A 15961-nucleotide genomic window follows, 5' to 3' on the forward strand; every position below is an offset into this window, starting at 1 on the left:
GGCATTCACTTGCTTTGCCCCCACCCCACCCTTGCTCCACCTTTCCCCACAAAACCTCTTCCTAGTACTCCCCAGAGAGGTGCAGCTTGGGACCTGCCCAAATGGGCTGGAGATGTCAGACTTGTGTCTTCCCCACCGCCAGATAGTGGAAGGGGAGGAATATAGGGTGCCTCCACATGCACCCCTACCCATTGCCTATGACCCCTGGCTTGAAGTAGTTTCTATCATACACAGGGTTTACAGTTTGGTTCAATGGCTCTTAGCACCACCCCACTATCCAAGTTGTTCCAGCCACCCTTGCTGCTCTGCCTTAAACCCGCTCCTGCCCTTGTAAAGCCCGGCCCAGCCCAGCCCAGCCCAGCCGAGCCGCGCGCCCTCCCCGGGCACATTCCATTGGGCACGCAGCTCCGCGGCTGCAGCGCGAGAGGCTCGCGGACAGGGGTGAAGTCGCGCCCGTGCGCGCGCGCGCCGGCTCCCCCGCCAGGATCACGTGAGAGCAACAAATCTCGCCTTTCCCCCCGCACAGCCAATCCGCAGCCCGACGACAGCCGAGCGCCGGCCCTTGCCCCTGTCAAGCGGTTCAGCGCGCTTGCGCCGATGCCAAGCTGTTTGGGTCCTCTCCCCCCGCCCCCTCTCTTTTCTGTGGCTCCTCCCTCCCCCGGCTCGCGCGACGCTGACAGCCCTGGACGGCAGCAAACATGGCGGTGGCCGTTAGGCGCGTGCTGCGAGCGAGCCGCTCCTGGCGCGCGGCGCTGGGAGGCCAGGAGAGGTGGCGCGCGGAGGTAAGAGCGGGGGGGGCCGGAACCGAGCGCTCGCTCCCCCTCCCCCTCCCCCTCCCCCTCCCCCGGGGCCGTTTAGGCGCGGGACCTAGGCCTGGGGCGAGCCCAGCCCGGCGGGTGCAGGAGCCGCCTCCCGCCCGGCCTGCCCCCTCGGAGCGGGGGACGCTGGGATCGGGCCGCAGGGCACCCGGCCCGGCAGCTGCTTGGGGCCCGCGGGCAGGTCCCGGCTGAGCGCGCCGGCATCGGGTCCCCGCGTGGGGTGCGGGGCGAGCGGGGGCCTGTGAACAGCTGGCACCCCGGAGCGCCTGGTCCGGTTCCCCGACACCGCCCCCCCCCCCCCCCGTGCGGCCCGACCTAGCGCTGCCCGAGCGCGCTGCGATGGGAAACCCTCTTCTGTCCCACCCGCCGTAGCCCTGCCGCTGTCGCGCCCCCGGTGGCCTTGGCTTAGGTCTGTATCTTTACCGCCCCAGGTGAAACGGCTGTCAGGCTGCTAGGTGTGTGCGCCTGTTGGATTAATTCAGCAAACTGGCACAACTGTTGCAGGGGCACATGGGGAATATAACTGCAGCGACCTGGCGGGCTGCCTCCTTTCTTTATCGCCCACCCCTGGAATACCACGTCTTGCCCATGTGTGGTAGTCCCTTTACTATAGGCTACTAAGGCCGTGTCTGCACTGCACTTTTGTTGTTAAAACTTTAGCTGCTTAGCTGGGGGGGTTTTAAGTTGCCTTGGAATAACAAAAAGTTTTAATAACAAAAAGCCCTGGTGAGGACAGTGGTTCATCAGCAGAAGAGACTCTCCAGGCATGGACATTACCACCGCTTTTGGAGGGTAGTTTTATTTTGCGCTCAGAGAGCTCACTCGTGACAAAGAGCAGCTATGCTGCTTAGTGCTTACCGTACAGTGGCTCAACTTTAGCAGCACTGCTGTGTTGTTTTAAGGTGTGCACTGTAGATATAGCCTAAAGCAGGACTACTTGGCTTTGGAAGCCCCGAGGGCCACAATAATACAGCACATGCTGAGGGCTGCAATTTAAGTGTGATTGTATATACAAGCAAATATACATGGAAATAGCTTCTTTCACGCTGACGAGCATGAATACAAAGATTAAGCCTAAAGCCATGGTGCCAGACACAAATATGGCCAGGTGTAAGCCAGTCATCACCCCTCAGGCTCTACCCTTGAGAAGCTAAGCAGCCAGCATTTCCCACAATGCCCCAGCACTCCCGGCTCCACCTCCCTGGGGACTAGAAATGCTGACATCCTACTTGGAAGACCTTACAGTGGTACAATACAATACAACTGTGTCACTGTAAGGGTCATAGTATAGCTATAGCTTGAGACTGTTGATTTTAAGTCTGGAAGGACTAGCATGATGGTCTGGTTTGACCTACAAAGTGTAAGGCAAAGAGCTTCACCCAGGGATTCATGCAGTGGAGAGGAACTTATTCTTTTCTGTTATATACACAACTGTTATGTGGGTAAAGGACAACATTTCTTTCTGTAAAGATGGTCAAGTCTTTGACTGAAAGACTACAGAGATGATGAGTTGATGATTTGTTCATTGTTAAAAAGTCGAATTATTGCTAATTTGCATTTACAGTTTGAAAAGCAAATGTAAGTCACCCATAAGGTCTGGTCTAGGTATTGTGTTGACCATTGTATTAGCAATGCTATATTAAAATATATAGTAATCTCACTAATGATCTAGAAAGAGGGTGAAAGTGACAAAATTTTGAAATGACATCATAATTTAGGATGGTGAAAACTGTGGAACTCATGAGTGACCTAACAAAGCCAAGCAATTAGGCAACAGATGACAGATGATTCACTGTAGTCAAACACAAGATAATGTATATTGGAAAGAGTAACTCAATCTATTTACATTAATTTCTGGTTTCTAAATAACTGTAACAATTCAGGAAAAAGACTTGGTGTCCTTGTGGACACCTCAAGTGTGCAATAGTGGTTAGAAACAAACAAAATATTCAGGTGTTCTGCACAAGGGATGGAGTATAAATAATACTGAGAATATTGTACCACTAATCTATATGTTGAGGTACAGTCCTAGTTTGAAAATAGTGTCTGGTTCTGGTCAGCCCATCTCTCAGATGTAGAGGGTCAAAGTGACAGGTAATGAGACTAATTGGAGGACTGGATAGACTTATGTGTGAAGAGAGAATGAGAAGATGAGGACTGTTTAGTTTACATTGGAGCACAATGGAGCTATTACACCAACTAAAGATGCAGACCAGTTAGTAATGTAAAGCAAGTAAGTGTGTCACTCCTATTTATTCTTTCTCTAAATGCAAGAATGAGAAGATAGCCTGTGAAAACCCTAACCAAGTTTCAAGGAGTTCAGGGGGACTTATTCTCTATTAGGGATGTTAAATTTTGATTAATCAACTAATTGAGTAGTCAATGGAATTTCCATCGACTACTTGATTAAACTACCCTGCTGTGCCTCTCTCTTTGAAGAGCTCCCCTGTACATTTCCAAGGGAGAGGTGCAGCAGTCAAGACCCCACCGGTTCCCTCCAGCACTGTCTCCACGATTGGGGGTAGGGGAGGAGAAGGGAACAAGGGAGGCAGAGGTGTCGCTACTGCTGTGGCTCTCTTTAAAATGTACAAGAGCTGCCTTGTTAGCGGGGGCAGGGAAAGCTACTATTCAAGTGACTGCTCTGTTATTCGTTAAGCTTACATCCCTATTTTCTACACAGTATTGTTAGTTTTATGCTCATGTGTCTTCACTGACTTGAGTGGAGTTTAATAGGTGAAAATTGATGTAACACTAAATAAACAGGACACCAGTATTTCAAATCTGATACTTAGACCTCTGTGCTATTACTTTCTAAAGAAAAATATGTAAAACAATTAGTGTCTGAGTCTAAGGAATTGCAGTAGGCTAGAGGAAAGGTTGTTTCTTTTCTGATGGAACATTCAATTGTTCCAGGATTTTCTTAACAGTTAAGTTTTTTAAAATGATAAGAATACTGTCTGCAAGAACACTTTATGAAGTATGTAATGAGTATAAGTGTCTGACTTCCTTTATATTTTAGAGGAGTATTTTCTAGTTTGGCTTAAATACCAGACGCATTTAACTTCACTTTGTAGTTCTTACTCATATGAGCCATGAAATTGCACTCTTATCCCAGAAGACGTACCCTGTACAATAGGTATTAATTTGCATACAAGGCTGTTTTCTAATTATGAATAGTCTGTGTCCAGAGACTTCTGATTAGTGATGAACTTAAACAAGAGGAGAATATGAATAGCTTGAGGGGGGGGGAAGGAAAGAACTGGGAAAATGACAGGCATAATATGACACTATCCTGTTTAAAGTATCATGGAGAGAAAGTAGTCTTGGGCTAACTCATGAGGATTCTTATGTTCATTAAAAAGAATTTCAAGTAACTAGTCGTGTATATATATATATAAAATAAGACTGAATAGCATTTTCTCTCTTCCAGGCATTCACTAAAACTGAAAACGTACAGCAGGAACTGTGAATAAGCAGGATTGCCAGACTAAAATTCAGTATTGTCTCTAACTCCTGTTTTATCTTTATTGTTGGCAGAGATTTTTATAAGAAATCCATGTTCATGTGTCTCACTTTGATAATATGAATGTAAGTGATTTTTATTTTCATCTCATGCAGTATGTATGATGATTAATTCACTTACTCTGTTGGACCTGGGCTAAATTGTCTTAGCTATTTTGAATCATGCAGCAACAATACACAAAGTTTTTAGCATAGGAAATAATGTTGTATCCAACTAAAACTGCAGGTAGATTTTGGTTAGGCATACAGTAATTACCCTAGTTAGAATTTGTCTTGGGTTAACAGTACTGCAGAAAAATGCGACAAAAGGACAGATCTTTCCTCTGGTGCAGAAACGGAAGCATCCTTCCCTCCTCCGCTGCCTTGCTGCTGCCTTTGGTAGAGAGGCAGCAAGGGGTGGCATGTGGTTGTTAGGATTAACCGATAAGTCCAGGCTTATTGGTTAATTGTGTAACCGACTACACACTAACATCCCTAGTGAATGGTAGTCAAAAGCAAAGTTGTATTGATCTGGTATAGATGCTTCTATTCCAGTCCTATTTCTTGCTGTTCACATACTAGGAAAAAGTGGTCTTCAGAAAAGGAACTTAACTAGTAGATCCCTGCTCCATGGCAATATTCATCTGTATTTTCAGCCTATTGCTACCATTAGCAGCCAGTGAAAATTAGAATATCCTTTAGACTTGAATCTTGCAAATGCGCGTATGTAGTCTTATTACTTCAGTGGAACTACGTGCATATGTATGTTTGTAGCATTGGGTCTATAATTTGTCATTTCCAGTTTGAGTTGACATTTGTAAGCTCTGTCTACTATATATTTGAGAGGGTTTGTCTCCTAAATGGTAAGAGCTAGGACCACCAATTTCAGTATATAGCTTCCTCTTATTATAACTTAAAGCAAGGTAAGGATTTGGTTATGCCTGGAAAATGGGATGTGCCTGGAATGAGATTGCTTCTCATCAAACTATACAGAAAAGAGACAATCATCAGGCAGGTAATAGGGGCTAGCGGGGGTGCATTTCCCCCTCGCCCCCCAGGTCTGCCTCAGCCCCAAGCCTACCACTCCCCAGGCATCCCCTCCCAATTTGTACAGGAACATTGTGCCCCTTCGTCAATGTGTGAAGGGAAAGTGCGCGGTTTGCTGCATTCCTGACTCTGGCTGGGGAGCGCAGGGGGCAAATGAACCTGCGCCTATCCAGGCAGGGGACATGAACTCCTGCCCTAGCTGTGCCTGCTGGAACTGCAGCAGCCATGGAGAGGCGCTTCTCACCGGGTCTCAAGCTGCTGTGGTGAGAGAGGGCTGGGATAGTCCTCTTCCAGGGGCAGCCTGCCTACTGAACCCCTCATTCCCAGCCCCACCTCAGAGCAGGAATTTAAATGGATAAAAAAATTAAGGACCGGAGCAACGCTTGGTAAATATTAGTTCGTACATATTTAAACGGTGATCTAGGAGGGTTCTCTCCGGAAGTGAGAGGGCAAGTCCATTCAGTCTTTAGTTTCTCTTCGGCAGCTGGTGATAAAGCCAAGTTTTTGTTTGTTGTTGTTGTTTTTTTAATGTGGTCACATGTATGCGAGGAGGTCCAGTGAGACCGCAAGTTCACAGGGTAGGCTGTTGATGAGCCATCCGATGATAGCTGCTTCAGGTCATTGTTGAGCATGGATTGCTGACTAGAACTCTGACATATTCTCTATTCCAAAGTGTTCCTGTCTCTGCTCTTTTATTTTTGTGATTTCTTTTTTCATATAGAGATAATTCCAGTCAGTAATTCTCAGATCAGTTTATGGAATAGTTAGACTGCAGTAAGGCTTTGTTAATACTGACATAGGACATATAAAGTAGTGCATAAAAATTGGCATTAGGCCAAAATTGAGACATTACTGCTCTGTCAGTGATGTCTGTTTCTCTGGCAGAGTGCTTGATTGAAATTATAGTTGTCTTACCCACTGATTATCTTGGTGAAAGAAAAACAAATCAGTCTAGCCATATCTTATAGTCTTCCACAAAAGCAGAAGACAAGTGTTCCTTGGAATATGAGTTCTGATCTGGAGCCATATTTGCTAGTATTTGTTGATAGTAATTCCCCTAAAGCAGAGTTGGGCATGATGTGGCTGGGGGCTGGATCTAGCCCGACCTACACTTTGATCCAGCCCATGGACTGCATCTGGCCGCTTTCTATTTATAGTCTGCTTCCCTTGGCACCAAATTTCCAGGCGGTGGCATAGGCAGCAGGATCCTATTTAAGTGGCTCCACAGGTCATGGCATTACTCTAGCAGAGGCCGGAGCTGTGAGCTCTTTAAATATCTGCAGCAACCCCAGGCAGCTGCCAGGCAACATGGTGGCAGCAGGGCCAGGAGCTACAAGCCCCTTGCTGTGTTTTTAATCCAAAGCCTCTGGCCCCAGATGGCTCTAGGGGAAGGCTAATCCCCAGCCCCACCCCTTCCATCCCAGGCTCCACAACAGCCTACCAAAGTTCATTAAATGCCCCCCCCCCCAAAAAAAAAAATTATTGTCCTCCCGTCCTAGAGAGTTGTAAGAGGAAAAGGGATGAATTGTTCAGTCAAAATACGGCCAATGTTCAAACTTAAATATGCAAAAAAAAAATCCTAATAAGATTTCTTAGAAAGTACAGATTTTGAATTAGGGATTGTGGTAAGGTCCTTGCCCAGGCCCCTCAAGCTAGAACCCCTTCCTCAGCCATGAATAAACCAGAGTCCCTTTCTGGTGCAATCATCCATGCATTTTATTGTCCGTACCAATTTCTCATACCACCTCCTATTTACAGAGCTTTGTTCATAGCAAACTCAGTTAGCTTCTCCCTCTGGCTGGGGAGCAGGTTTAGCTAGTCCCTGGCTCCAGCCCTTCTACTTCCCCTCTGGCTGCCTTATTTAGCCCTCTGGCTAATGAGGCCCACAACTGATTCCCATTTGCCCCTCTGGCATGGGCCTGCTCAGCTGACTTCAATTGCTCTTTTCAGCCAGGCTGTAGAAGCAGAGCTCTGACTTAGCCAGCAGTCTGTCTCAGAGATGTTATAATGCATTTATGTAGATAAATGTGTAACCCTGGGGTTGGTAACCTCTCTGAAGTGGTGTGCCAAGATTTAACTCTCCTGCTCTGGGCTGAACCATTCTCCCAGGGGGCGGGGAGGGGCACTCTCCACCGTGCACCCCACTTGGTCTCCTGTCCTGGGCTCCACTCTGGCTTTTCCTGTGGAGAGGGGAAGAGCAGTGCATGCGCACTTCCCCGGAAGCCGGATACAATGTGGAGCCTCAGCCGCTTTTCCGGAAAAACTTGCCAGCTGTCTACACTGGCCGCTTGAATTTCCGCAAAAGCACTGACTTCCTACTGTAAGAAATCAGTGCTTTTTGCGGAAATACTATGCTGCTCCCGTTCGGGCAAAAGTCCCTTTTGTGCAAAACTTTAGCGCAAAAGGGCCAGTGTAGACAGCTGAGATTTGTTTTCCTCTAAAAAGCCCCGATCGCAAAAATGGCGATCGGGGCTTTTTTGCGCAAAATTACGTCTAGATTCGCCACGGACGCTTTTCCGCAAAAAGTGCTTTTGCGGAAAAGCGTCCGTGCCAATCTAGACGCTCTTTTCTGAAAATGCTTTTAACGGAAAACTTTTCCGTTAAAAGCATTTCCGGAAAATCGTGCCAGTCTAGACGTAGCCAAAAGGTTTAAATGGTTTTTTATTTATGGCAGGGTGGGGAACTTTTTTTGGGTCGGAGGCCACTGACCCACAAGTAAGAAGCAAAAAAAACTCCCCCAAAAACCCTCAACCCTCTCTGATGTGGCCCCCAACTGAGGCACCTCACTCCTCTGGCACTCCAGTCTATAGCAGTAACCTATAAGCTTTTGCTTATCAGTTAATCAAGTGCACGGTTACATCCCTAATCTGTGGGGAGTGTGTTGGTACCAAGTCCTTTTTAACGAGGTGGTGTTACTATTTTTCTGAAACCTATGCCCAGTACCAATTACTATTCTACTCCTGTACCCATTACCAATTAGTGTTTTTACTATCAGCCCTATTTGTGCTAAGTTCTGTGAGCAGGGGCCTACCTCTTTCTCACTGTTTAGCTTTGCTTTATATTAGCAAAGTCTTAATCATTGGTATCTAGGCCTCAGACCAGGCTTGTGATAAATGGGCTTATATTTCAAGCCTCATGTTACTAGACTGTATAGGCACATTTACCTTTTTATGCCAATAATTTTACTTAAGAGTTTTGCTGTACCAATTCTTTTTAATATCCTCTCTCTTTTTTGTTTTTGGTTAGACACTAAGACTAATCTGTACTACTACAGCCGTGCAGAAGAGAAATGTTCCAGCTTCAGGACCTGAAAAGTATACAGAGGCTTTTATTAAAAAACAGATTGAAGAGTTCAACCTAGGAAAGAGACATTTAGCCAACATGATGGGGGAAGATCCAGAAACTTTTACCCAAGAGGATATTGATGTAAGTACAGTTGTTCTGTTAGAGAAGTAATTTATTATAGAGTTTCAGATATTGAAGGCACTTTACTTCAGCATGAGCCCCTCAGCTCTGTGAATTTTAATCAAACTGTCAAAATAAGAAAATACTACTATATATTGCAAACATGGCAACTCTGGCTGTAAATAGAGATTCTATCCCTGCTATATGCACAAAATAACACATCACAGTATAGAACTCTGTACCCATGTCCTGCCAAGTAATTGTAGGTTCTTTTGAAAGCTACCAATGGATAATCCCTCTTGATCAGAGACTGTAAGAGCCACTATAAAGGTTTATAAAAAATTTCAAAACATTTACTCATAATTTTTACCTGCTATGTATATTTAGGTCAAGTTTTCTAGCATGATACCATTACAGAAGTTGATAATGCAAATATAAACTTTACAGGATATTTCACAACTAGCACTTGTTTCAATTTTATTTAGTAATTTTAATTAGCATTTTAAAAAGTAATTGTGGTGTTAAATAATAATAGAATACCATTTAAATATTTTGGATGTTTTCTACTTTTCAAATTAATTTCAATTGTAACACAGGATAAGTTTACAATACTCACTTTATTTTTTATTAAAAGTGTTTGCACAGTTAAAAAAAAAAAGAAATAGTGAACTGAAAAATACCTAATAAAAGTACTGTAATGAAATCTCTTTATCATGCATGTTGAATTTACAGATGTACAATTATGTAAAAAAAAAAAAAACTGTATTCAAAAACAAAACAATGTACAATTTTGGAGCCTGCAGTCCCCTTAGTCCTACTTCTTCTTCAGTCAGTCATCAGAAAAGCAAGTGTGTTTACATTTGCAGAAGATAATGCTGCCTGCTTCTTGCTTATAATGTCACCTGAAAGTGAGACTTGGCATTCTCATGGCACTGTTGTAGCAAGCATTGCAAGATATTTACCTGTGAGATGTTCTGAAGATTGATATGTCTCTTCATGCTTCACCACCGTTCCAGAGGATGTGTGTCCATGCTGACGAAAGGTTCTGCTCAATAACAATCTAAATCAGTGTGGACCAATGCATGTTTGTTTTCATTATCTGAGTCAGATGCCATCAGTGGGTTTATTTATTATTTATTTAATTATTTATTTATTAGTTCAGGTTCTGTGGTTACCACTAGGTATGTAAAGGACTAGTTGCTCCACCGCCTCCCTTGCTGCCTCTATCTGATAGAGGCAGTGGGAGAGAAGAGGGGAATGCTTAAAAGCAGCAGCGCCGCACGGAGCTAGGAGTCAGCTGGGAAGTCTGTAGTTGATCCCCCAGGCTCAGTGCAACACTGCCGCTTTGAAATGCCAGTGGAGCCCGGGATCAGCTTTTCAAAGAGGAAGCGCAGCACAGAGCCTGGTGTCAGCGCGGGACTGGGCCAGCATGGAGCCTGGGGTCCCCTGCTAGGGCTCTTGTGCATTTCAAGTACTTTCCACTGGCCCTGGGCTCCACATGGCATTCCAACTTTGAAATGCACAAGAACCCCCATTGGGGCTCTTGTACTTTTCAAAGGCTCAATGCGGAAGTGCTTATCGAGTAGTCGATGGAAATTCCATTGATTGCTCAACTAGTAAATCCATCACTACTTAACATCCCTAGTTACCACATCAGTGTTGTCCTTCAAAAACTTCTGAAAGCATGTTCCTCATCCCTTTCCAATTTTGGAAGGCACTTCCAAGTTTTAAGCCTTGGGTTGAGTGTTGTAGCTAACCGTAGAAATCTCACATTAGTACCTTCTTTGTATTTTTTGCAGTGAAAATGAATATGTACTGGGTCACATCTGAGACTGCTATAACATGAAATATATAGCAAAATATGGTTAATACAGAGCAGGGGACATACAATTCTTCACCAAAGAGTTCACCAACTAAAATAATGCCTTAATTTTTTAATAAGCATCATCAATGTGGAAACATGTCCTCTGGAATGGTGGCTGAAACATGATGAGGTATAAGATTGTTCAGTATGGTTTTTCAAAGCCAGATATCAAAAGTGTAATGCAAATGCCTGTTTTCACTTTCTCCTGACATTGTAAATAAGAAGAGACAACACTGTGTCCTGTATGTGTAAACAAACTTGTAAGTCATAGTTATTGGTTTAACAAGAAGTAGGACTGAATGGACTTATAGGCTCTGAAGTTTTACATTGTTTTGTGTTTAGTGCAGTTATGTAACAAAAAAATCTACATTTGTAAGTTGCATTTTCTGAACTAAAAGATTGAACTACCGTAGTTTTTACTAAATGCATTGAAAAATAATAGTATTTTTCATTTTTACAGTGCAAAAAGTGTAATAAAATATACATTTTTAGTTCAATTACAACACAGAATATAATGTATATGCATATAGAAAAGTATCCAGAATATTTAATATTACGGTTGTTGATTTAATCATGATTAATTTGTTGAGTTAATCGTGTGAGTTAACCGTGATTAGTCAACAACCCTAATTTTAATATAGGCCTGCTCGGTAGCTCCTAATATATTTCTGGAAGTCCTCTTATAATTGGCATCTACATCTCCTCTATATCCTGTCATCCCATGTCTATCAGCATAGGTGTCCTATGTTCTTTATATCCATTTTCTTTCTCTTGTACCTTTTTGTATTTTAAAAATTGTATTTCTTTTGTTTCTTCCCCCTCCCCCTCACACTCCCTCCTTACTCTCTCTCTCTGTCTCTCTCTCTCTCTGTCTCTCTCTCTCTCTCTCTCTCCCCCTCCCTCCCTCCCTCCCTCCCTCTCCCCAGTTGTGTTCCATTTTTCTCCAGAAGGTGGTTGATGGGAAGAAAGATTCTTCTTTGGGTGTTCTTGTGTGACACAGTTGCATGAAGTCTCAGGATTGAACAGCATGTCTTGGAACTAAAGAGAGAAAAAATTTAGCTCTCTGCATTATGACCACTGTGGGAATGGGGAAATAAGATGACTTTTACGGAAAAGCCTACTGCTTTACCTGTAGCAGACTTGTTATTGCTAATGGTATGCAGTTTTTTCTGACCCTCAGGTTGAGAAGCACTAGCTTAAATATTTAGGCACTCCTCCTAGTTGGCAGCCTCCTCCTGGTGCTCTTCCTCGAGTCCTTGGATGAGGGACTGCAGGCTGACCATCTGCCCCCTCATCAGGTTCTCCTGGGTGCATTTCCGCCTGTGGATCCCGCTGAGTTGGGTAGACGGAGAGGGAGGTGAGGGACATGCCAAGCTTGCAGCTGTCCCAGATACGAAGAAAAGTTAAGAGGGCAGTCATCTCAGGAGACAGTGTGTGAAGCCTAGCCATAATCTCTGAGCCGATACTGAAAGTCTCAATTCAGACGATGACCATGTGCATTGAGCAAGACCATATATTGCCTAAAAAGCAGGGACTTTCCAGAGGGGCATAGACATCCTAGGGGAGCATTGCAACACCCAGAGCCTTGGGACAAGCAGGCATGGGAAGGTGCAAGCAAGGCAGGAGCCTGTGGGTGGGAGAGATGGGTAGGGTAGCTTGGCTTCCATCTGTGTCCCACACATGCCAGGTCTGGCACTGGCAGCATCCTGCAGACAGAGAACTTCTCTCCCGGCCTGCTGGAAAAGTGGGGTTGTTGGGGAGAGATGTGTGTGAGCAGCAGAGGCTGCTTGCCAGAATATTGCTACTGGGTTCCCGTACTCGTCCTCCTCCCAGCAGGTTCCCATGCACGAGATCAGTCTCCTTCACATCACCGGGCATGACCCTGTGCTATGTTTGGCACTGCTGTGTGGTTCAATGACCCCAACTCTTCAGTGGTGGCTTGGGAAAGTGTCCTGCCATGGAGTCCAGAGTAAGGCAGGCCTCTCTAGCAACTTTGTGAGAAGGACTGGGGGTTTCCTGTGTGAGAGTGTCATGTAGCTGAGTCCTTCAGACTAGCGCTCTATGTGCACACATGTGAACAAAGTGTTGTGCAACACTCCCCAGGCCAAGAGAGGCGCGTGCAGCCCCTTGCAGTTCATCGCCTGCCCCCACTTGTTGAAAGGGAAAGGTAGAGAACTTGCCTGAAGTGCCCTCCCTGGGTTCCTTGGAAGCCTAGGAAACCTCCTGAGAGGTGGGGGACTGGCTCCAAGGTGAAGAGCAGATCCTAGCTGGCAGCATGGTTGCCTGGCTGACCTCCTCTTCCTGCTTCTCTTCCTTCACCACCCTGCCCTCTTGTAGGCTGATGCCAGGCATTTCCTGGCTGGACTCGATGACAATGGCTGGGGAGGTGACCGACCCTCTCCCAGGATGGCATTGAGCTACTTATAGTAGCAGCAAGTGTGCAGTCATCTGAGAGCATCCACTCTGCTCTCTGGCCTTGTGGTAGGCCTTCCGCAGCTCTTCGATTTTCATGAGAGACCGGTCGAGGGTCCTGGTGTGCCCTTTCTTGGTCAGATTGGCAGCGATCTTGCTGTATATGTTAGTGTTCCTTTTCTTGGTGCAGAGATCCTGGAGGTTGGATTCCTCCCCCCCACACCTCAGTGAGTTCCAGGATCACTTCATCAGTCCAGGCCTGGAGCTCTCCTGTGTCCGTGGGCACTGGTGGCCGTGGGAGTAGCAGAAGTGCTGGCTGCCATTGAAGGGTCCAAAGGAACGTTGGGGTCACTCATGTCTCCCTGAGGTGCTTTCTTTTACAGGGCTTGTCTTGCTCCCAGGACTTTTAGAGCTCTACAGGAGGAGGAGAGCAGTGGAGACACCAGGTGTGGCCAGAGCTACATCTGAGAGAGGCCTCTGGAGACAAATTATTTCAAAAGAGTGCCATCGGAGCATCAACGCTATGGTTATTGATTTTTGCATTGCTCCTTTTGAAAAGCAGGAGTGCAAATTTTGAATTCCGCGATCTGTTCTGAAATAATGGGCTTGGTTGTGTAGACACTCCACTTATAAATTTGACTTTGGAGGGGTTATTTCGAAATAAAGTCCTAGTGTAGATCAGGACTTGGACAGCACACATTTCACATCCAACTCACCTTAGGCAAAGGTCTGAATAAACAAATGGGACTTACTCCTTGCCACTAAGGTTAAAAGTCTTGAGCTGCAAGTAATCACATGCTTACTGCAGATATGAGCCTTTGTTTGTTTGTTTGTTAAAGAACAGTCATACTCTGATTCCATATGGAAGCTCAGTTTTGGTAAAGTGAGAATTTAACATTTGTATTTATTTTTATAGTTTACATTTTATTTGTATTTAAAGCAGTACATAGGAATGCATATTTTGATATTGATGTCTTGGTAGTACCCTTGGAGATGGAAACACCACTGTAGAACCTTACACATGTTATGCAGTCTCATTACATCAGCAGATTCCTAATGAAGTCAGAGGTGTTCATTGGTGAATTTATTTGCAGAACTGAAGTATTAATGATTAACAAACATTTTATTTGCTGCTTCAGGCTTTTTGTTTAATGATAAAATTTCCTTTTCTTAAAATATTTTATCTCCATGTGGCAAACAACTCTCTTTTATTTGCATGCATGCATTCACAAACAAGTCAAAAACTATTTGTTCAGTTCACACACAGTAGGGGTTGTATTAACTGTTGATTGCCTATAAGGCTTAGTAGTGGGAGGCTGTGTTCACCCACAGTTCAGTTCCATTCCTGCAGTCCAGGTTTCCTTTCTATGAATGGATCTGTTTCTCCAAGACAGGCCTCTAAAGGATGTCAGGAAGTGAGCCACAGGACTTCATTATTGCACAGGGGAGGAGGGAGCATTGTTCTGTTCCCATGCATGCATGTATATCACACATACGCATGTAGAAGATAGAAGATCCTTTTGACGCCAGATCTCCATGGGGTAGTCTGGCCATTTGTAAAAAAACAAAAAACAAAACTGAGCTCTGTCATAAAGAAAAAATAGGTTGATTCTGAAAATGAATTTTCCTTAGTGAAGTGCAGGTGACGAATATGAAACCAGGTCACAAATTTTATTTCTAAAAAGATGAAAAAACAAAAGCACAGCATTTTATTTCGTATTACAGAGCATCTATCATTCATGTTTAGCTTCCTCACATACCATTAGGTGTTGGGAAATATTTCGAGTGCATAATAATGTCTTCTATGAATAATTAAATTTGTTATAAAAATATAAAAGCAGCTTAGTACTGGCAGCAGAATTATAAGGTTTTACACTTTGAACAGTAATAATTCCATCTGATGAGTGCTTACATACTTCCATGTCTTCTACTGTTAATCAGTCTGTTCAGTACATTTCTAAGTACATTTCAAAAATAGACATAAGATTGTCTCACTGGCGTTTTATGTATATTTTAATAAAAGTTAAACTTTGTGAATTTTTAAACAGGTGCTACAGGGAAATAAGTTTACTGTGTTTTAATCCTCCTGCTGAATGTTTTGGATGCAGAATTTCTTCTGAGTGATGCTTTTATTTAGGAATGAAAAATTAAACTGTATATTACAACTAAATTAAGAGGTGGGGGGAATCCAGCAAATTGATATATAACTGCAGAAGTCTACCAATTGCTTTTTAATTGGTATTATAGACCTTGCTCTGGAACCAGGATATCTTATTCTCCTATGTGTGAATATGTGGTATGAAGTTTCTCTAATTGATTTGCTTTGCCCATTCCATTTGATGTATCATTTTTCACAATATTTCATAATTTGTGCTCACTTCTAATGAACAGAGTCGTTAGGACAGGCATGTCTAAGTACAACTGACAGCTAACATTAGGTGCCAGATGCAGTTTATAAAGCTATGTAGAACTGCAGAGAACAGTTTAAATAAATTAGCACCTGTACATTAGTCTCACTTGCTGGTAATTTATAAGCGAATCAGTAGAGATGACATTTAGGTAAGTCATTGATCAAGTTAACAGCTGCATATCCACTGCCCAGCTGGGATACCTAATTAATAGAGATTGCAGTCCTGACCCAGTGCTTTTCCCTGGTTGAGTCTGTAATCCTTTTATTTTGTGATTTTTATCTTTAACTTATAGATATAGTAAACAGTCTGCCTTCATTTCAGACTGTCAAATCACTAATATTCTAGTTCAAAGCCAAAAATCTAAGTAAGATTAATACAAGAAAAGTACCTTACACCTTGTAATCTATTTATATCCTAGTATTTTTATACTTTTTATTGATTTACTAAATGCTGTTCCAGACATGAACACAGTATAAAACTGCTCTCTTTCAGTGGAGTTATTA

General features: G+C 43.9%; 1 protein-coding gene across 3 annotated transcripts in view; it reads left to right on the top strand.

Annotated features, from left to right (window-relative positions):
* The first annotated feature begins 603 nt into the window (after positions 1 to 603).
* Positions 604 to 15961, top strand: part of MRPS9 (mitochondrial ribosomal protein S9) — a 57617-nt gene continuing 42259 nt past the window's right edge. The window contains exons 1-3 of one of the 3 annotated variants that reach the window (XM_075917503.1): positions 632 to 782; positions 4356 to 4406; positions 8613 to 8792. In XM_075917503.1, coding sequence (XP_075773618.1) covers positions 4401 to 4406; positions 8613 to 8792 — 186 coding nt within the window. In that variant the 5' untranslated portion in view covers positions 632 to 782; positions 4356 to 4400. Of the gene's footprint in view, positions 783 to 4248; positions 4407 to 8612; positions 8793 to 15961 lie in introns of all 3 variants that reach the window. The other 2 variants (XM_075917506.1, XM_075917494.1) reach the window with 2 other exon arrangements.

This window comes from Pelodiscus sinensis, chromosome 1 (genome assembly GCF_049634645.1).
Source record: "Pelodiscus sinensis isolate JC-2024 chromosome 1, ASM4963464v1, whole genome shotgun sequence".
Taxonomy (NCBI): domain Eukaryota; kingdom Metazoa; phylum Chordata; order Testudines; family Trionychidae; genus Pelodiscus; species Pelodiscus sinensis.